The 22338-nt window shown below is 36.2% G+C and overlaps 2 protein-coding genes across 5 annotated transcripts in view; both read left to right on the forward strand.

Annotated features, from left to right (window-relative positions):
- The window catches only part of arvcfa (ARVCF delta catenin family member a), a 31399-nt gene extending 30502 nt beyond the window's left edge, over positions 1-897 (forward strand). For all 3 annotated transcript variants that reach the window (XM_007250238.3, XM_015606063.3, XM_015606064.3), the window contains one exon: positions 271-897. The gene's annotated coding sequence lies outside the window, so the exon portion shown is untranslated. The remainder of the gene's footprint in view (positions 1-270) is intronic.
- A 911-nt stretch (positions 898-1808) lies between these two features.
- On the forward strand, positions 1809-8110 carry LOC103030033 (uncharacterized). Of its 2 annotated transcripts, none has more exons than XM_022680891.2 (6): positions 1809-2009; positions 3386-3966; positions 4217-4250; positions 4448-5728; positions 6494-6885; positions 7761-8110. In XM_022680891.2, exons 1-6 carry the CDS (start codon positions 1940-1942, stop codon positions 7899-7901), a joined length of 2499 nt encoding a protein of 832 aa, XP_022536612.2. In that variant the 5' UTR covers positions 1809-1939; the 3' UTR covers positions 7902-8110. The 2 variants fall into 2 exon arrangements, with proteins under 2 accessions (XP_022536612.2, XP_022536610.2); XM_022680889.2 differs by having other exon boundaries at positions 1810-2009; positions 4448-5734.
- The last annotated feature ends 14228 nt before the right edge of the window (positions 8111-22338 follow it).

A 22338-nucleotide genomic window follows, 5' to 3' on the forward strand; every position in this document is an offset into this window, starting at 1 on the left:
CTTTTTTTTTATATGTAAGTTTAAAGCAGCTTTATTTATTATATTGAAAGAATAGTATGTTAATTACAAGTGCACTTTTGTTTATCAATCCACAGACGTTTTTTTTTCTATAAGTTATAATTCCTTAAATATCATGACTTAAATAAACTTATCATTTCAGATTTGTTGAGCCCAGTTTCTGTCTTTTACTCAATAACCTGTGAGCAGAATGTCTTTTACAGCTTTATATAAAATGTGACATTTTCTGATGAACAGTCCTCTCTTTTATAGGTGGAGCTACAACATCAGTGAGAAATTGGCATCATCAGGTCTGCATTTCAATGGACCACGTCCAAAGTCATGGTGTGTAAAAAGAGACGGAGTTAAAGCATACCACAGCTTTTACTCCCGCACCCGCAGAAAGCAGATAATGGATTTTTTGTTTATGGAGAACTTGACTGATTGTGGCTGTCAGTTTTTTTCCCATGCAGTGTTTTTCTCTCCTAACTGCTAAAATGTTCTCTGCTTTTAGCTTCTCTCATAAATTACCAATGCCATTACTCCAGAATAATTTACACATATTATAAAATCCCAGCATTGTTTGATATTCAATAATAAATCATATCCTTGTACTATTTCATATTTGTCTAAAAGACATATTGTATAATAGTGATGATATTCTTAAACTGTAGGCAGAGCAGACCAGTATTCTATCATGTTTTTATTTCTATGTACAGCAATGAGATGCAACCAGAGCATATTATGGATATTAAATGTGACTAATAGTATACAGAAAATAACAACAGCCATCATTGTGCCATATTAGTCAAACAAGTCATTCTTACTTGATTTGATTTGTTCACCCACATGAGTGTTTTAATTGCTTGAAAAATAAAAGGCTTTTTATCTTTTCTCGTCCTTTAAAAGCAAATGCATGTCTCTGTGCCTGTTTAAGATACTACATAACATCACAGGTCAATGATTTACACCACTGGCACGCTCAGGATAAGCTAGCCAGCTTTCTTAGGATCATTTAGAATTCAGCCTGAGGCTGTTTGTTTCCTTACTGAGTAAATATTGCACTATTTGGATGGAGAAAAAAAATCTTCCACACTTACATAATGCCTGATCTAAACCTGATGAACTGAGATGGTGATTTGAGGTGATTTAATTGGGATGAGCTGTGCATTCACCACCACCATGTATGAGTAAAAAAAAAAAAGAATATATATATATATATATATATATATATATATATATATATATATATATATATATATATATATATATTTTTTTTGTTTTGTTTATATATATATATATATATATATATATATATATATATATATATATATATATATATATATATATATATATTTATATATTCAAGTTTATTTAACACTTTGGTGTTGGAATATGTAAAAGAATAATAAAAAAGATAGTACGTCATTTTTGAGATAGTAAGTCATTAAGATCATTGAGTCATTATTTTTAAAGTTTTTTTTTCACGAAAGCAGACACATATATGCTATCTCAAAATAATGACTTAGTATCACGAAATAATGAATTAGTATCTCAAAATAATGACTACAATCTCAAATAAATTTATTACTCAAAGTAAAGAGATAGCAGTATTAATAATAACAAAAATATGCTGTATTTGTTTTATTATTATTTTAGGTGGTGGAAATAGGCTGACATAGTTTAGTATTAATATACAGAAAGTTTTAAAATAATTAAAAAAACACTGAATTGTATGAAGGTGTGTAAAAACCTTCTTTCTCAGAGCTCTGGAATTTTCCGTTTGAGAGCTACAGTTAAAAAAAATCTAAAGAAGCTCAAACGGAGCATTTTAGCATTTTTTAAACAGTGAATAATGTTAGTTAGGTTAGCTGGTGTATCTGAAACCTGTAGCTAGTTATAGTTAAGCTGCTGATTCATCCATTTCACTGTGAAAAGCAAAATGAGGGTGGAACAGCTTCCAGCTCCCAGTAACAACCTCACACCCACCATCCAGAGAAACCCAGGAACAGGTAAGAGAACTCCACCACCAAAAAACACACCAAAATAACCAGATAAAACTCTGTGGAAACTGTGTTTTTAGCTTAGCTAACCAGCTAGTTAGCTTAGCTAGCTAATGCTACAATCTGTTGCTAAGGAAATCTTAGCCAACATTAGCTAGCTAGCTAACCAACCTAACTACCCATGTAAAACAAAAGTTATTATTTTAACATGGAAAAGTACATTCTTTTTAAAATTAAAATATGTACTTAAATATATAAGTTACTATATGTACTATTTTGGGACAACTTATGGCAACTTAAAATATATTTTAGTTGCAATTAAGTTAACCTGTATTTAAACACAACATAAAAAAACATTAAATTGTGCTTTTGAGTGTTTTTTCATACAACTTAAGCAAACTTAAGTAGATTTAAGTATGTGTTTTTTAAACATCATTTTAATACACTTAAAGTATATTGTAATAAATGTACTACTTTGCGTATTGATGCACATATTGTGTAACACCTTAATGCTACTGGGAAAAAAAACTACATTATAGTGCAATTTAAACAGTATTTAATGCAACTACATATATTTTCTATCAACACAACGTATAATTAAAAGCATATTGCTTAAAATATATATAAAAGTATATTTAATGTGTATTTTCATAAAGCATATTAAAGTAAAAATGCAAATTAAAGTATTCTTTACCTAATTTAAACATACTTTCAATGCTAGTAAGTAAGTTATACTTCCTTTTCACAAAGGTAGGTTAGCTAGCTAAGTCAGTTTTTACTATAAAAACTTAAATTCAAGATGCATTTTTTATTAGTAGAATGTCTGTTTCCATACTGAAGTAAGCTAGGTTAACGTTATACATTTTTTTCAGTCTATAAAAGGGTCTTAGTTAACTGCTAAAATGTCTTAAGTTTGTTTAGCTAAAAAAAAAGACCTTAATTTGTTTAAATAGTCTTTTCTAATAAAACTAATCTCTAGAGGTCTTGAAAATGCCACAGACGGTAAATACAATTTTGGTTTTAATGATATCAACTAGCTATAAAACCTCCTTTTTATAGCTCCTTTTTCTTTAGATATATATTTTAGACTGTTAGACTGTTTCCTAGCATTTGCCGTTGAAAATGTGAGCAAGGTTTTATTTTTTATTTTTTTTAGAAACAAAACAGCATTCATACATGATAAATATGCTGTAATTATCATTTTGAATAAATATGCTGTCATTTAAAAAAATGAGTTGTTGCTTATATAAAAATGAATAAATTGTGCTGCAACACTTCATAGAATTTTTTAGTTGAGGTTATTTTGTTTGGTCTAATGTTGTTCTGTTGCATATTTCTAGTACATAATATAAATAGTGAAGGTTATTGCTTATCTCTCTGTCCAGCTCTCTTATCAGGAGCTATGAATGGCAGCATAAATCCAGCAGCAGCAGCGAAGGAACCAAAAAATGATGACCTTCCTGTTAAGAAGGCATTTACGGCCGAAACACCCAAACTCCCAACCACTGCTCCTATTAAAAAGAAGACTCTACAGCCAAACTGTAGAGAGACTCAACCGAGACCAAGCAGCCTCCCCTCTGCAGGAAGAGACACTCAGAAGAAGATGACAAAAGCGAAATGGCTGTGGAAATTTTCTCGGTGGAGGCGTCTCCACAGAAGTCTGTGGGACCCCCAAAGTCTTAGGCCCCCAAAACTAACACCCGATGCTACTACAGTACAGTCCAGACAGCGTGAGAAAGCAGATGCCAGCGCCAATAAGAATTCATTAGCTCGATCAATCAGATCCATGCAGCTGTTAACTTCCACCTCAGAGTCTTCCCCCTCTCCTCCTTCCTCTAAAGGCAAAAGGTGTAAAGCCGTCCATGTGTACCGAACCCGCCGTTACCGGAACCAGTTACTGTGGTACCGGATCCTGCAGCATGAGAAGAGGCTCAGAGCTCAGAGATTAGCCCAGCAGAGCATCAAGGTTGGTATTCATAGTTCATATTCATAAAGTTTTAAGAGTTTTAATCACAGTTTTCATGCAGCTTGGCATGTTCTCCTCCACCAGTCTTACACTTTGCTTTTGGATAACTTTATGCCACTCCTGGTGCAAAAATACCATCAAACCAAGCCGATCAGTTCCTGTAAATGTTACAGTGCATGAACCACATTAAATGTGTTTAATTTGATCGTGTCTGAGAATTCAGTGTGCACATTTTGTCTTTTTATTTCAGACTCCGTCTTCTGCAGATTCCTCAGTGAGAAAAGGTAAATCCATTCAAATACATACTTTCAAACAGTCCAAGGTTATATTTCAGCTTTCAGAATCCAAGACTTTATTTATTTTATCTATGTATTTCTGTGGGGTTTTATTAGAAATGTCAGTTAACTGTCCTTGTTGGTTCTTTTGAGGTGTTCTGTCTTTTTGGCCTTTGGAACTATGTAACAGATTCTTTTTGAGACAGGCACCTCAGAATACCTGGATAAACCAGGTTTGAAATATCAGCGAGAGGAAAGAAAGAGAAGCCTGCCATCAGCCCGCAGCTTTCTGGTCAGAAAGATGTCAAGAAGGACCAAACGCAAGCTGTGGCGTCGCCAGCTGGACAGCAGCAGCTCTGATTCTCCTGTTTCAGGGAGCAGTGCCAGTGCCACCCCTGTATGTGCCCACTGTATGTCCTCCAGAGGTCTTGGCACTAGGAGCTGCCCAACTTTAACTTCAGACTCTTTCACCTCCCTGAAGGACACTCCCTCAACCAACATGAAATCAGCTCTGGCAAGTCCAGGTCAACGATGTGCCGATAAAAAACGAGTTACGTTCTCAGATTTTCAAGAGGGACCATTATTTTCTCACATGCAGAAGACCACGAAATCTCCAAGACCTCTGAAAGAGGTCAAGTTCAAAGATTCACCATCTGCAATTCAAATCTCTGAGACACCTAGCAGATCAAAATCTGCTGTACAGAAGATGAGACTGCCAAGCACTCCACACGTCTGTAAGAAGAGATCAAAATCTTCAACAAGACGCTCTGCTACGCCCAAGCACAAAGTTCAGGCTAAATCCATATCCTCTATTGACCTTTCATTGAAGGGGAACTCGCAGTCAGACACGTCCAAATCACCCTCAAAAGTATCAAGCTCTCAATGCTTAGCTTCCCAGATGAATCACTCACAGAAGTTCATCCTCCAAGTAACCCCGAGCCCTAAAGACCCTCATCAGAGGAAAAAGAAGAAGAAACATGGCCAAAACAAGCCAACTTCAAATACCCCTGCAGAGACAACAGCGAGAATGCAGGCTCATCCACAAGCCCAGTTTAAGACTCCATCACCAAGAACATCAAACATCCAACCAGAGTACCCCCTTCCTTCCAAAGCAGCATCGTCCAGCACTTTCAAACGCCCAATATCTGCAAGACAGGGAAATTTAAAGATTGGGCATAATTGCACCCGCAGTACGCAGACGCCGTTCAGAAGGCCAGACACGCCGAGACCTAAAAGCTGCCCCGAATTTCTGAAATGGAAGAAGGTTCTTGAGCTCAGAGACAAAATGACAAGACCTACTTCCAGGAGCCTGTGCAGCTTCCAAGGACACTCGTCAGAAGAATACGCAGATATTCTTCCCTCACCCAGACAGATGTTCTCAGACAGTTCATCACTGTCCATCCAGTTCACACAGAAGCATGGTCACTCCAGCAGGCCTGCTCTCGACCGTGAGAATTCTTCTCAACGTCTGGAACAAAGTCATCATGGTAAAGGTGATATCAGATGTCAATAATGTACTCTTTAATATGCTATTTAAAAAGATTGGAATCTGTGTTGTCAATAAAATAAGGCTGCTATGAATTAGAATATATTTGAAATTCAAAATTTACAATTATTATTAATTGGAGATTAAATCTCAAGGCAGAAAACGTGACAAACATGAACGCAGATTGCAAATTACACTATTTTTACATCTACATTTTTTATTTAACAAAACTTTTTTGTTTTGGGATTTCTTAAAATTTTATATTAAACACCTTCAGATATTGTTTGGTGAACAGTTTGAAATACTTACATACACATACATAAGTAGCAGTTATTCTACTTATACCTCATGTTTCTAGAATGTCAATCCATTTGAAAAAGTAAGAGTGATGTCAGGATAAAAATACGTGAAAAACATGAACTCATTTAAGACCGTTATGGACCTTTAGAAAATTGTCCTGCAGATTTTTTTTACAGTAGAGTGTCCTGAATAAATGGAAGCTTTGGTAAAGGTAAAGAGAAAAGGCACATAACAATGAAACAGTACATATTTCTAGTAAATATGTGTACCATTTTAATTTATTGTAATTGTGTAAAATTAAGAACTTGTGTTTTTTTTATTGAAAAACAAATAAATTAACGGTGCTCTCAGTGTTTTGCACCGGCGATTCCAATCTTTTAAACAGTAAACAGTTCCATTAATTTTATACTGTATAAGATGTATGTATAGCCACCAGCTTATTTTATTTAATACTCTGATCTCATAGCTGCTGTACTGAATAAGAGGATGGAGAGCCAGCATCTCAGCACATCGTCTCCATCCATAACCCTGCAAATCGCCCAAGAGCAGCGTTCCGGTTCCTCCAGCCCAGAGCTCAGCCAGGCCATACTCAGTGCCATGAGACTTTTTTTGAGTAAGCAGCCAGCGGAGGCGGAGTCTACCTCCTTTAACAGCCCGTGCCATCCGAGTCCTAGCCCTGACACTTCAGCCTCTGGCGGGGATGCCAGGCAGCGGCCTGTCAGCCAGAGGACAAGTCTTTCAGGATGCCAGTATTTTGCTGTTTCTATCAAACCTCTGGAGCTTTCTCCTCCTTTACCGTTCCTCAGCCAGGACACGTGCCGTCCTGTTGAGCATAGAGGACCCTTCTGGCTGGTGCAGGTGAGGCTTTTAAATGGAGAATCTAGAGTTGAAAGCCTAAGCTTTTGATTTGGTTGTCTGTGCTGTCCACTTTGGGTGATAATGTTAGCTTTCTAAGGCTGATTCCCAAAATAGACGACACTGTGGATCATAACTGCAAATGCCCACACAACTTTGGAAAGGGAAGGTCCCTATCAAACCACTGACCATTGTTTCTTGTTCACTCACAAGATAATACCTCACAACTTATAGCTGTGGGCATACAGTCCCAAATATACCCCTGAGGTAACAACTTACATACTGCTGTCCCATGAATTTTGTCAGTGTACAATCTAAGTAACGTAATTTGGCCCTTTTTGCTGCTACATAAATTTTTTCAAAACTTTTTTGAACATTACATAAAAAAGAACCATCATTTTAAAAATTATTTTCTATTTAAAGTGTTTATAGAATTCTTCTAGTGTTTTGTGAATGGTTTTATATTATATCTAACCAATGAACAGCCACCGATTGTTGGTAAAAATATTAAATGGATATTAACAGCCAAATTGTACATATTTTATTGCACTTTTGGGATGAGTTAGGGACCTCATTAATGCACTTGTTACCGTATGCAATCAAATCATCACAGCAATAGTAAGTAGAAAGTCTTCCCTGGACAGTAGAGACAGTTTCTTCAACAAAAGCAGGATAAAATACTTTAAATATCCTTGATTTATACATATAGTGTATATTTATAGCGATATTTTGCTGATTCCTTCCATTCTACCATTTATTGCTAATAAATAATTTAGATACAGACAATTTTATGTTACAATTGAAATATATATTTCATAGAAATTAATTTAGAGCTAGTTACTGTATAATTAACACCTCTGTTCATGTGCTTGTTCTAGGAAGGGGGAGATAACCATACCCAGTCATCACCTGAACAAACCCTGACCGAGCGAGAGATCAATGGACAAGCTGCAGAACCAGATGCAAAAAAGGCAGATAAGATTAAATCTGCATCAAAAAGTAAACGCCATACTATATAGTAACAAAATCCAGGGATCTGTGTGTAAATAGTTCATACCTAGGTATTTTGGGAAGCCTCTTTGTTGTATTTACCATAAATGAACATAGGATGGCAGCGTTGTGTAACACTGTTGAGCAACCCTGCTCTGTTCTTTGTCTGGGGATGTGCCAAAAAAAGGAAGATGTTGAAGATAAAAAATCAAATAAATCATATTTACAATTTTTTTTTTCTGAAATTTTAGTGCGATGAACTTTCTGTAGTAGATTAAACCATTTTATTTCACATACATCATAGTTTTTTAATTGGTTTTAAAGTGTATTATCATAGCATTCACAGCTCTCCTCCTTGCCCTCCTCATTTCACAAGGAGCATTGCAGTGATAAAGGGGAGTCCTATTAAGTGGGTGGTTTAATTTGCTTGGCTAAATTTGAGAAAATAAAAATGTGTGTCTGTGGATCTTTAAGAAGTCATTCGTTTAGCCAAAAAAAATGAAACTTGATTTGTTTTAAAATGTTAAAATAGCTCGCTAAACTTCTTAGCTTTTTAAACTAAGCAGAACCAAGTGGCATATATAGGGCTCCAGGGGTTCATTACTTGCTTTTAGCTAGCTAAAAATGTAGTGAAGCCACGTGCTAGTATACTTTTTAGTGTATGATTAGGTTTATTTCTGTTTGTACACAAATACTAATATTAGTTTATGTTTGTACGTTTTTGGTGCTGTGTGCTTTTTGCCATTTTTTTAAGTGCAAAAGTGGTTTTAATTTTGTGATATTAAAAAGTCCTACATTTAATTTCACCATAGAAATAGGGAAACACTGCAGATACCCTGTCAGAAGATTAATTTTCTAAGAAAACTCCACGATCTATATTATTGAAATCATTAAACTCGCAGTACTTTCCGCAACGCAAACCTGCATCCATCTAAAACAACACAGACCTGACTTCAGCCGCTTTACTTCCATGTCACTCGGCTCTCAGTTGTCATAACAACAGATGCGAGGAGCGCCGCACCTGAATAACGACCTCCACTCTCTAATCTTCTTGTTGTCATTTTTTTCTTCTCTACTTGAGGAGCAATTTCACCGATAATCAAGTGGTGTGATTGTGTGCGGCATTATACCACATTTTTACACACGTCCTTGTGCTGGGGGTCAGAATAAAGGGAAGAAAAGTCTATTGAACATGGGGGGTGTATGTTGGAGCTTCTGACCTTACATTCAGTCTTTCAGAGCAGAGACACTCATTCACAATTGATTTTCTCATGAATAGAAGAAAGTCTTCTTTAAATCACTGCGATAGAACAGTAACAGCCTATTCTCTGCAGCGCTGGTGCAGAATCTGGAGGCTGTTTGGTGCTGGAATGCTTTGAAGAAGAGCCTTGATTATACATTTTTACAGTACGGTGCTGCCCTTCAGCATATATACATATATATCTCTAGAAAAAAAAATAAGAGACCACTTCAGTTTCTGAATCAGTTTCTCTGATTTTGCTATTTATTTATGTTTGAGTAAAATGAACAATGTTGTTTTATTCTATAAACTACAGACAACATTTCTCTCAAATTCCAAATAAAAATATTGTCATTTAGAGCATTTATTTGCAGGCAATGAGAAATGACTAAAAAAAAAAAAAAAGATGCAGAGATTTCAGACCTCAAATAATGCAAAGAAAACAAGTTCATATTCATAAAGTTTTAAAAGTTCAGAAATCAATATTTGATGCAATAACCCTGGTTTTTATTCTCAGTTTTCATGCATCATGTTCTCCTCCACCAGTCTTACACACTGCTTTTGGATAACTTTATGCTGCTTTACTCCTGGTGTAAAAAATCAAGCAGTTCAGTTTGGTGGTTTGATGGCTTGTGTTCATCCATCTTCCTCTTGATTATATTCCAGAGGTCATTGGTTTTATTATACACCTGTGGCCATTAAAGACATTGGAATCTTGGAGTTCTGTTTCAGACAAAGTGTTATTTTTATATCTAGCAGTCATTAATGGGTGAGGTATTGTCATGCATAGCAGGTGATGAAGGTAATGGGAATAACAAATAGCTCCTGTTGAGAGAAATGAAAAGCTGTTTATTACTGAAAGGTGTCTGCATGCCTGTAGAACAGTCTGGATCTTTTGTATGCATCAACTCAGCCCATGTTTGACCTTCACTGACCTCTGTTTAGAAGATTTTCCTGAATGTTGGCCAGTGAAAAGGCTGAGAGCTGCTGGGAGGGCCATCTTAGTAGCGAGGAGCTAAATGGCTAATCTCTGCTTTCCTTTTGGTCTGTGTTTACTTTAAGTGCTTGACCACAGGAGACGGATGCCTGGCCAATTTGAGTAAAACGTTTTTTATAGACCTTTGGTTGACCCCTGGTCCGCATACAATAACAATAAAAGCGTAGCTCTGTGAATGTGTTCTGGATTAATTACATTTCTTACAATAATATTTAGTAAAAATCTGATTTACGTAATCTTCTCGTACCCATCAGATATAAACGATGTGGCCAAAAGTTTGTAGACACCTCTTTATCTAGTGTTTCCTGTGAAATCAGGGGAAATAACTGAGAGTTGCCCATCTTTGCTGCAGTAACAGCTTCTATACTCTTCTAAAAAGGCTTTACATTAGAGATTGGAACATTGTTGAAAAGATTTGATTGAACTGCGCAACTCTGTTAGATGGAGTAAAGGAAATGATGTTGGATGATTAGTTTTGCCACTCGTTCTTATCCCAGTTATTGAACGGACACCTGCTGAAACCAATTGCAACAGGAGTGAAAATTAACCTGAGCCCAATTTAACTGGACTAAACTGGATTAAACATCTAATATTTCTCCTTTCAATTCTATTGTAGAAATTATTATAAGATTAAATAACTTATTTTCAACTATATTTATTATTTTAAGCACTTTTATCTACCAGTGGCAGGTTATTTGGAAACACAAAATAACAGTACTTTCACATATAACACTAAAAGAGTCGTGTAAAGCGAGTGCTCTTTGTATAGCCTGTGATCAAACTGAGAACAGAATAAGAAACAGGTATTCATCCTTTTTAGCTATAAATGAAAAACTGAAAAGGTTAGCTTTAAGCTTTGAGCCTGCTGACCATCACTTTATGTGTGGTTGCTCTCAAGCAACCGATTTCAATGATAGAACTTTTCTACAGAGATTATACTGTACAAGGTTTGTGTACACGACTGAACCCATCATTCAACCTGTGCGCTTGACATAATTAAAGTGGCAGTCCATATTATTTTGTTTCTAAATTGAAAGCAGAGGCATTTCTGAGTGGAGAAGAGACAAAATACTATGTTTAATTGTACCAGTGTGCTGGAACGATCATTGCTTCTAAGCCTGATATATTAATTCTAAAAACTGGGGTGTAGGGTCAGTTTTTTTCTCGGGAGTTTTGGCCATGTCACACGTCTTTCCGTACTTGCGCCACACGTACAGCCTCTAAAAGAGGATCCGGCTTAGTTTTACTGAATGCGAGCAGCTGGTGGAGCAATGGAGACTTCAGAAGGGGAAACTCAGAGCTCAGTAGCTCATTCACTCAGAGTAAAACCAAAGAAACAAAGGAGTGAAGTTTTTGAGTGCTCTCTCTCTCTCTCTCTCTCTCTCTCTGACTGAACATAACCTGGAATCGTGACTGGTTACAATCAATTACTCCCAGCTATGTTCCAATATCTGGTAAAAAAGCACTGTTCAAAAGGTGGACAAATTAGTATTAAATTCTAATGGATTTCTGAAAGAGTTTTAAAAATCAAAGGTCTATAATCAAACAATTACAGACATCCCACCCTTCAAAAATTCATTTCAGGTAGGGAGCACTAAGCCACACCCCCTCACGCCCACGGAGAACACTGATAGGAACACTCAGATAGAGCACAAGCAGAGACCAATTAGAATGCTTTCTTTGAAACAATGCCATTACATTTGTCACTCATTTGCTCTTCCACAGACAGACATCCCACATCTCTTGCAACTTACGGGATTCTCCCATATTTTAATAGAGGCTACCTGGTGATATCTCATAAATTTGGACATTGTATATCTGGCCTATCTGTGTGATTTGTGAGAAAAATTCAGCATGAGAATGTGCAGTAAACTTATAAGCACAACTGTATGTGCTCTGGCTTTAGCTTAGCACTAATAAAGCAATTTATGGGTGTGACCAGAAGCTGGAATTAAAAAAAAATAAGCATACAGATCATTTTGACTGAAGTTAGACACCTCAGCTAAAAGGCTTTGCTTTAATTCCTGCTTTCAGCATTTTTAGGCAATAAGACGTCTAGCTGTTTGACTTTAAAATTAGTTCTAATTTGCTTCAGAACCTGAACAGAGGTGAGTATCATTAAGAGCGTAACATTTCAGCGGGCCGGCTGACATCTTGATTGTGCAGAATGAGTCGGCCAGACAGTCCTGCTCTATTTTCATCCAGACAGACATCAGGAAAAAACATTAAGTGCATTTTTTTTTTCAACCCCGCAGACTGAGATGAAGTTAGGGGAAGGTTGGCCTCCATCTACTTTACCTTTAGAAAGATGATATTCATTTATAGCACCTCAGAAAACGGTGCCAGATTGGGTCAAGCTAATATAAATATTTATGAAAATGAATAGAGTTCAAATAAAGCCAGCATTTTAAGGGAGAGAGAGATCCTTTTTTATTGCATTCATCCACAAGGGTGTGCTCCAAAAACTCAGGTGTTATTCTCGGTGATATTTTGAAGCAATTGGGGTCATATAGAGGCGTATTTCTAAGTGATTTCAGGAGTCAAGTTTCCCACAGTCTAAACACTTTCCTGATCAGAGAGGCACGACTGCCTGAGAGACTATTTACTCATGTTTTAGGCTGCTTCACATCTAGCTTTTTTTGTTTTGGACCTTTAGACTTTTTAGTTTGGTCTGAACCAAAATAGCAGGTGTAAAATGTGCCTCAGGCCGTTGCCTTTGGCCCAACTAAAGCAGGCTTTCAGTTTGTCTTCAGTGTGAAAAATGTAAAAACAGAAATGAATCATAGGAAGATGATTCATTCTATCATTGCCGATTGAACAATTTGGAAGAAGAAAAATAGAAGTGGTGTCACTGAAGACAACACGCCTTGGTTTTAAAACTCTTTTGTTATTTACAGCATGGCAAAATGATTGTCAGTACTGCTTTCTAAAAATAAGAGATTAATCATGAGATACATATACTCCCTTAATGTGATGATGTAAACATGACAACGACTCATTTTCCTAGTTTCTGCTATCAGCTTTAAATATCTTTAAGTATAACTTTAAAGAGAGATTTTTTTTTTCTTGCATCCTTCAGTTAAAAAAGGTTTATGCATGCGATGCGAGGTTGGTTTCAGCTTACAAGATGCATCAAGTACAGTGTCTTGAAAAAAGTATTTATTCCTCTTTAGCTTTTTCCACAAGCTTAAAAGTATTTTATTGGGATTTGAAGTGAAAAAAAAAAACAACACAAAGTAGAACGTAACTGTGAAGTATTAAAGTATTGACCTAAACCCCACTGAGCATCTGTGACAAAACATGGAAAAATTACTGTTCACAGACTTGTATTGTATTGATACTAAGTAATGGAGGGCTGAATACTTTTGCACGTCACACAATCCTTTTAGGGGTCATAACCCTCAGATTAAGAATCCTTCTAAAGATGAATTTTTGGCTTACAGTTCAATTCTGAATTGAAACAAGATGAGTTTATGAAGTTCCATTGAAATATGAGGTGCCCACTGCGGTTGGTGAGCCCCATAGCTCTGGGGAAAAAGCTGTTATTATGTCTGGTTGGGCTGGGTTTGATAGTCCTGAGTCTTCTACCTCAGGGATGCTGTTGGATGAGGTAAATGTTCAGGGTGAGAGAGGTCAGCTGTATTCCTGCCAGCTTGCTTCATGACCCCGCTGTTGTAATGGTCCATGTCCTGAAGCGTTGGCAGAGCTCAGACTCGGCTGTGCTGATTATGCGCTGGAGGTTGGCTTGTACTTGTGGAGGTTATTGGTGTGGGTGACCCAAACCAGATGGTTACAGATGATGTGAGGATGGACTCGAGGATGGAGGATTGTGGTGTTGAACCGGATCTTCAGGGCCTGAGGAAGGCTGGATTTCTTTCTTCAGCTACACCAGAAAACTGCAGCCTCAGCTGGACTCCAAAGGATCCATTGCCTTCAATGCATCTTCAGGTCCTTCATCTCTACAGAATATAAATGTGATTTATAACATTGATATTGATATCAAAATATATCATGATAATAGTGATATGACTTTTAAACACATTTTCAGCTTCAAGCTTTATTGAGCCTATCTAACTCAGCCAGTGCAATTGAGCTGTTAACAACTATAAGCAAGACATCCAGCTCAGAACAACAGCTAACATACTACAAGCCTGCCGAGGCTGGCTGTTAGCATTGTGGCTAAGCCAATCGAACATTGCTAAACATACAGTACAGCTGTATTACAGCTGCAAACTTGCTATTCCAGGCTTCATAAAGCTGGTTCACTTGGCAAGACAAACCAACATATAATACAATACACTTACATTAACCTACAGTATACAGTGCTATTCTAATAATAAACGTATTACAGCAGTGCTGAAACACTGCAGTATGACTAAACAAATAATTTACTCATTTTTCATAATAAATGATAGGTATTTAGATAAGTATTTTTACATATTACATCAAAAACATAGTTATTTGTTTACATTTCCAGCTTGAAAATGTTTAATTTCAGCCAAATATTTAGAGCATCCATGAAAACTGCAATATATACATATCACCTGTCTTTTACAGTGTTGCATTATATTTTACTGTATTGAATTATAATCTCTTGTATCAATTGTAAATTCTATCATATTTTTAGGTATTTGTGCATAGATAGCCCTGTTGGTTAGGCCCTTGGAGATGCAGAACTGAAGAGCTGGTTCAAATCCTGTTCATGCAGCTTGCCATCAGCTGCCGGAGCCCTGAGAGAGAACAATTGGCCGTGTAAATTGTGGAGAAAATGAGATAAAAATAGATAAAAAGATAGAAATAAAATTAAAAACGAAAAACTGAAGAGCTGTATGGATTAGAGCACACAGTCTTGCATCCCTGTGGTACTGCAGAACCAAGGTTCCAACAGTCTCACACAGGTGTCTGTTTTCCCAGCTGCACTTGCTGCATCCAGTTGATCAGATAGATTGACCTGCAGGAGATCAGGCACAACAGGGTTAAAAGCTGAGCTGAAGACCACCAACGGATCTCCTAACAGAAGCATATAGTAGGTCCTGAACTGTAATTCCACAGTTTTTCAGTATTTGGGCATTTTGTTTATTAGGCTGGCACCGTTCTTGTCTCTCAGGATGATGAGTAGTGAGTCCGGATCCTCTAACGGGCACACGCTTGTGGCAGAATGTAGGCACTGGACAGAATGAAAGGCAGAACCCCTCTAGGGAGGTTAGAACAGCCTGCACAGCAAGTTGGCAAAGAGCTGATACACAAACAGTGCGGCGTCCATGCTAATAGCAAAGCTAACTCTCTGTGCATTAAAATTATCTTGGATAAAAAAAAATATCTCGGTCTCCTTATCATGCCAAAAACAGCAGCTACCTAAAATATAAGATTTCAGTCAAAACAAAACAACACAACCTACCACAACTGATAAAACTTGTGAAAAAGTTATATGTATATTTCAATATAATAATAGTGTATTTTAATTATTCACGAAATAATTAAAGTGTACTTTTTCTCCTTATACTTACATTTTTACCATGTTTATCTGTATTTCAATATACTTAAAAAAAGACTTTATTTGGCTGTGCTAATTTTGTAATGGTGATGTACTTCATAAAAATATATACTTATTATGTTTTTTTATGATAAATCTGTGCTTTTACTAAATGTAAATACAAAAAAAGAAATAAAAATGCAAAATTTCTGTGGAATTTGCTAGCCAAACATTCATTTTGTGTTGTGTCATTTTAGATGTTAAATCTTTTAAAACTTTAATCACATTTTTAATATGTTTTTGGTGTTCATTTATACAGCTCACCCAAATATACTGAAAGTGTATTAAATAGTGTAGAAAATACCATATGGCTTGCATACTCGGTATAAATGTAAGTATAGTGTAAATTTATCCTTTTAATTACAGACAAGTAGTAATTAAGTACATATTAGTGATCCTATATCAGCATAATTTAAGTGTACTTTTTTCACAAGGAAAACTTTGCTGGATGAGGTTGCCACCCTTTAAACCACATACACATGAATATATTTAGGAGTAGGGATTTCCCTTCCTCCGTTTTAAAAGATAGTTATGTCCACACTAAGATGGCCTTGGTCTAAATCTATAGCTCAAATATATATATCAAATGGTTCCAAAGAGTTTCCATGTTGGTTTCTGATATGGAATAACCTTTGATGTATCTGCCTGCCTTGAAGATGATAACTCCTACGTCACTGGAGACTCTCGTGGGTGGCTTAAAACTGAAGGATGATAAGTATTGGTTTAGTGATAATAAAGCCTTTCAGCAAATGCAGCTCTCTTCATTATCCCTGACATCTTCAGTTTTCTTTCTGTTCTATTAGACATCCCAGTGCCAGAGCTTCAGAACTGGACCGAGCTGACGAAGAATCATCCTCACGTCACGACAGCAAAGTATTCAGCTACTTTATTCCTCTACATTATAAGTTTATAACTACTTTTTATACTGAAGGTGACCTCCCTGCTCTGTTGCCCACCCCCCCCCCCCCCCTCCCCGGCACAGTAATTAATGTTTGATTGTGGGTACAAAGGGAGAGATTGTAACTTGGAGGGAATTTTGTGATGATGGACGATACTGGACCCCACTAGAGGACTTGTATTCGTGCAGATAAAGCAACGTGTTTCAGACATTTCACTGCTTTTTAAGAAGAAAAAGGACTATTGACTTATTTTTAGAGAACTAAGATCTATCATCTATCATTGAAGTTGAAAGTAAGCTTATCGTTTAAAACTGACTTGTTTGAGTTCATTGTTTTTTTTTATATTAAAACATAAATACATCAGGCCCTATTTTAGCATTCTTTAGATGAGCATCAACCGTGCACCATGCAGCTTGATTTAGGGCGTGTCAGTTTGGCTTTGCTATCATAACGACAGGAAATGTACACCTTGCTTGACTTAAAATGAGCAAACGGCATGTACTAATTTTCTTAATCAATTAGCATGTCTTTTTTCATTCCCTTTAAGAGCCAGGTGCGCTCTGAATTTGGAGGATTGCTGTTTCAGTGGCGCACTTAACGCTCCTCAATAGAGACCTATTTTGTGTCGATGTAAATTATTAGGTTATTATATTTTGTATTCTGTTTATTGTTGATGTTAACGTTTGCACTATGGGTTTGTGCACTGCTGCATTTTTCAATCAGGATTGTGCAAGCATTGGGTATGCTCCTGTCCACAACTCCTTAAGAGGCAAGAAATTTAAGTAATTAACTCTTGACGAGTTCAGCACAGCTGTTAACTGAAAGCGTAAATTCCAGGTGACTCTACCTCATAAAGCTGACTGAGAAAATCCAGCCATGTCATATAAGAATCTAAAATAAAGAATATATTCTGGTTTGGTTAACACTTTTCTGTATACTATATAATTCCATATAATTGTCTACATAGTTTGAATGACTTTAGTATTAATCTACAATGCAAAACATGTAAAAATAATGAAAAAACACTGAATTTAAAGTCCAAATTTTTACAGGTATTGTCAGATCAAGTAAACCAGTAAACTCAGCAGGGCAAGCTCACAGCTTTTCTGTGAAATCAGGCCAATTAAAAAAAAAATCATTAGAAGGAGGTTCAGCATTGTCTCATCACAGGCTGGGTTTTTTTTCTGTTGTACTGCAGCTGCCAAAAAGCTTCACTGCAGACAATGCAAATGAACAGCACTATTAGCGCATATTGATCCTCAAAAAAAAGGTGGAAACTCAAGGACAGACAGGCAGGTACAGTAAACCACAGCTGGGAGTGAGAGAGAGTGTGTGTGTGTGTGTGTGTGTGTGTGAACAACTGAATGTGAAGTAATGCTGCTCCTGGTTTGATGATTCTAAATGTGAAAATATGGGAAAATGGGAAATTAATAATAATGTAATTTTAGGATGTACAAACTGGCAAATAACCATCACTGACCTCACTAACCAATCCCAGGTTTGTATTGTATTAGGGGTTAAAACAGATTTACATTATTTTGTATTGCGATTTAAGTGTACCAGCTGTTTTAACCCCTTATACATGTGATAATCGATATGTAAATCGATTTGCTGTCAGCCTCCTGTGTTGTAATAAACTAATATGCATTATTCCCTATGCACTTTTACTTCCTCTGGTTTTCTATGGAATTTCATGTAAAATGTCTTATTTATATATTATTTTGTGTTGGCACAACATGGGGAACTACTGGGGTGATTACAAATCAAGATTGAATCAACATAGCTATTTGAATAATGTTTAAATCCATAATATGGCAAGAACTAGTCAACTAAGTAAAAAAATATACTTTAAGAAATGAAATTCAATCAATCTGAAAAAAAAAAGTCAAAAAGACCATTAAAACCAATATGATGAAACTGGCCCTCATCAGAACTGCCCCCGAAAAGCAAGAGCAAGAGCTACCTCTGTTGAAATATTTTGGTTTGTTTAACACTTTTACGATGCTACATGATTCCTTATGTGTTCCTTCACAGACTGGATGACTTCAGTATTAATTTACAATGTAAATAAAATAAGATACTATATATATACAGCTCTGGAAAAAAATAAGAGAGCACTTAAAAATGGTGCGTTTCTTTGATTTACCAAATTGAAATCCTCTGGAATATAATCAAGAGGAAAACGGGTGATCACAAGCCATCAAACCAACCTGAACTGCTTGAATTTCTGCACCAGGAGTAAAGACATAAAGTTATCCAAAAGCAGTGTGTAAGACTGGTGGAGGAGAACATGACAAGATGCATGATGAAAACGATTGATGATTAAAAAACAGGGTTTATTTAACTTTTTATAAATATAAACTTGCTTTCTTTGCATTATTTGAGGTCTGAAAGCTCTGCATCTTTTTTGTTATTTCAGACATTTCTCATTTTTTTAAAATAAATGCTCTAAATGGCAATATTTGGATATATATAATATATAATATTTGGAATTTGGCAGAAATGTTGTTTTACTCAAATATATACCTATAAATAGCAAAATCAAAGAAACTGATTACATGTCAACTACAGTTACAGCATCTGGTGGGCGGGGTTTCACCTGAATCTGGGCGGGATATATCTTCTGGACCTGGCAACCCTGCCTCCTCTCAGTTAATTCCTGTACAGTATGTTCATTAGTGCGGCTGAGAGGAGCTGAGCTGCTGTTAGACTCAGACTCTCCTCCAGCAGCGGGGAGGAGACCCAACCAGCAGCTCGCAGGAACCCAGTTACCCACCCAGACTGGACCCGAGTGAGGGACTGGAGCTGGCAGAAGATTAGGACCAGCAGCAGGAGCTCAGACACGCGGCGGCTCTGTCCGCTGAGGATCCACAGCTCTGCTCTGCACTGCTGAGGGTTCAGGATTTATTTAAATTGAAGAGAAAAAGGTGAGATAACTGGTTTTATTTCATTTATTCTCTTTCATTTTACTTGTTATGTAAAATGTATGTATGTAATTCGGTTTCTGTAATAAAAAATAGTTTATAGTTAGGGGTGGGCAATATTATATCATAATATACCGTGACAGAGAAATATCATGATATTAAAAATCCATATCGTGATAATAGGGCTGTTCTGTCTTAAAAGTAGTCTATTATTTACTGTGAAGCTTTAGGTGTATTTATTGTATAATTGTTTTAGTTTGCAGTTTATATGCATGCACTAAATATTCTGCAATATTTTTTGTTGCATTATATTATTTTATGCTATATTATTTATTTTGCCACATTATGATTATACTGTTATACTATTATACTATATTCCTGAAATTAATTAATTATTTTAGTTTTCCTATATCGCCAAGTATATCGTTATCGCAAAAATACCCTGAAATATCGTGATATTATTCTAGAGCCATATCGCCCACCCCTAGTTTATAGTGTAGAGTACAGATATTTTGGGTGGATTTAAGGTGGACTGGGGTGTTCTGGCATCCCTAGTGATTTATACACTGATTACTTCTTAATAATTAAGAAGAATTGTTTTTTTTTTTCAAGTAATAATTACACAAAAAATATTTATGTAATATTATATATTTCCACCGCTTAAAAAATAAGGGTCCCCCAGAAACTCATCATAATGAGATTGTAAGGCATTATTATCAGATAGTAAGACAGAACTGTGAGACAATACGTTATTATTATTAGATTGTAAGTCATTTTATGAGGTAGTAGGTCAGAATTATGAGGTAGTAAGGCATTATTACGAGTAGTTAGTTATTATGAGGTAGTAATTTATTATAATAAAATATTACAACATTATTATGAGATAGTTAGTCATTATTATGAGATAGTAAGTCATTATTATAAGGCACTAAGTCATTGTTATAAGGTAGTAAGTAATTATTGAGAAGTAGTAAGTTATTATTATGAGGTAGTAAAGGATTATTATGCGATAGTAAGTCATTAGGATGAGTTAGTAAGTCAATAGTATGAAACTGTAAGTCATTATTATGAGATAGTAAGTCATTATTATGAGGTAATAAGGAATGATCAGGTAGTAAGGAATAATTATGAGGTAGGAAAGCATTATTATGAGGTAGAAAGTTATTATTATGAGGCAGTAAAGCATTATTATGAGATGCTCCCTGAACCCTGAACTCTTTCACAATTCCAGCCCCATGAATCCTGACATTGCCATCTTGGAATATGTCTTTGTTCATCAGGGAAGAAAAAAATGCATTGATGGAATAACCTGGTCTGTATTCAGTATATTTAGGTAGTCAGCTGACCTCATTTTTTTCAGCACATACTGTTGCTGAACCTAAACCTGCAGACCAACTGCAGCATCAACCAACCCCACATCATTTACTTACTTAAATCCAGGTGGAGAGTTTTTTTGGCAAACGGTAGTGTATCAGTAATTTCATACAGTGCTTGCATCAATGAATCTGTAGAATCATTTTTGTGTGAAGCTTTAACAAGCCAGGTTTATATGATTGAAAATATTGATTGCAAACTTTTAAGTCTATTCCAAGCAGTGTGTGTAAAAAGGCATTTGGGAAAAGGCAGCTTTTATCAGCTGCTTAAATTTCCATTGATTGTTGCCTTGTTTACGTTCTGACATTGTGACCCATCAAATTGATGGAGCTTTCTTTTCCCAATTATAAGGAATGCGGCATAGCATGCTAATTATGTGCCTGATTACTCGCTGCCCGGTGTTCTCATGCTCCAGGGACCATTATAAATAATGCGATCTACATAATAGCATCAATACCTTCAGTCTGTCAGCGGCATTTAAATATCTGAATAATCAATCGCATTAGTAGCTGGATAGACTGGATAAATGAATTATACCAAAGTGCCAAAGTGAGGAATGTAAGGATGTAATATGCTGTGGGAGTTTAGTGTGTGACATCTCTCTCTTTTTTTTCTCTCTCTTTTTCTCTTTTTTCTTTTTTTGTGGTTTAATATTAACATTACAAGCATTTTGTCAAAGCACAGTTGTTTAAACTTTATGCAAACACTGTGAAAAAGGAATATTTTTCAACATTTACTCAGAATGAACAATTTATTACTAATGTAGTGGAATGTTGACCTTACATTTTCTACTTACCATACAGATAGCGATCTTTAGAGAGTTCCTTATGCTTGAGCAACCTTGATGAGTAAAAATTACATCTTTCTCATTTTACCTTGCACCTTTTACCTTGCATTCTTGGCATCACACTGACACTCACCTTCAGTGTGTAGTCGTTTCCTTTCGGCTAGAATGGGTAGCTGGTAGTCCACCCTGTCATCTTGGAATAACCCTGCCCATTTAAGAAAGTGATTTTTGACATCAGTAACATCACACCCTTAACAATGTTTTATTTGCAAGGAAATTGAATACATTTCACAATTGTTGAATGTTTAGCAGTTAATAATATTCATTTAACTTAATCTTCCTCATGTTGTCTCCATACTTAGCCTTAACTCTAGGTGCACTCTAGGTCACTGAAATTTTCCCCCTTGTCGCCGTCCACCCTGTTGCTCAGCTTGCTTTAACAGGATGGACAGATGCATGACAGGAAATAGAATTATTAAGCTGGAAATTATGATTTCTGTGTAGTGTCAAATCTTAAAGGGGAAGGGAGAAAAACTATTGTGTTTAATGGAACCAGTGTTCTGGAACGACCATCCCTGCTAAGCGTAATAATAAAATCATTCTAAAAAATGGGGTGTCGTGTTGCTTTTCGTGGGATTTCTTCTTCTGGCCATGTCACACGTCTTTACATACTTATGTCACACGTACAGCCTCTAAAAGAGGATCTGGCTCC

This window comes from Astyanax mexicanus, chromosome 20 (assembly GCF_023375975.1).
Source record: "Astyanax mexicanus isolate ESR-SI-001 chromosome 20, AstMex3_surface, whole genome shotgun sequence".
Lineage (NCBI taxonomy): Eukaryota > Metazoa > Chordata > Actinopteri > Characiformes > Acestrorhamphidae > Astyanax > Astyanax mexicanus.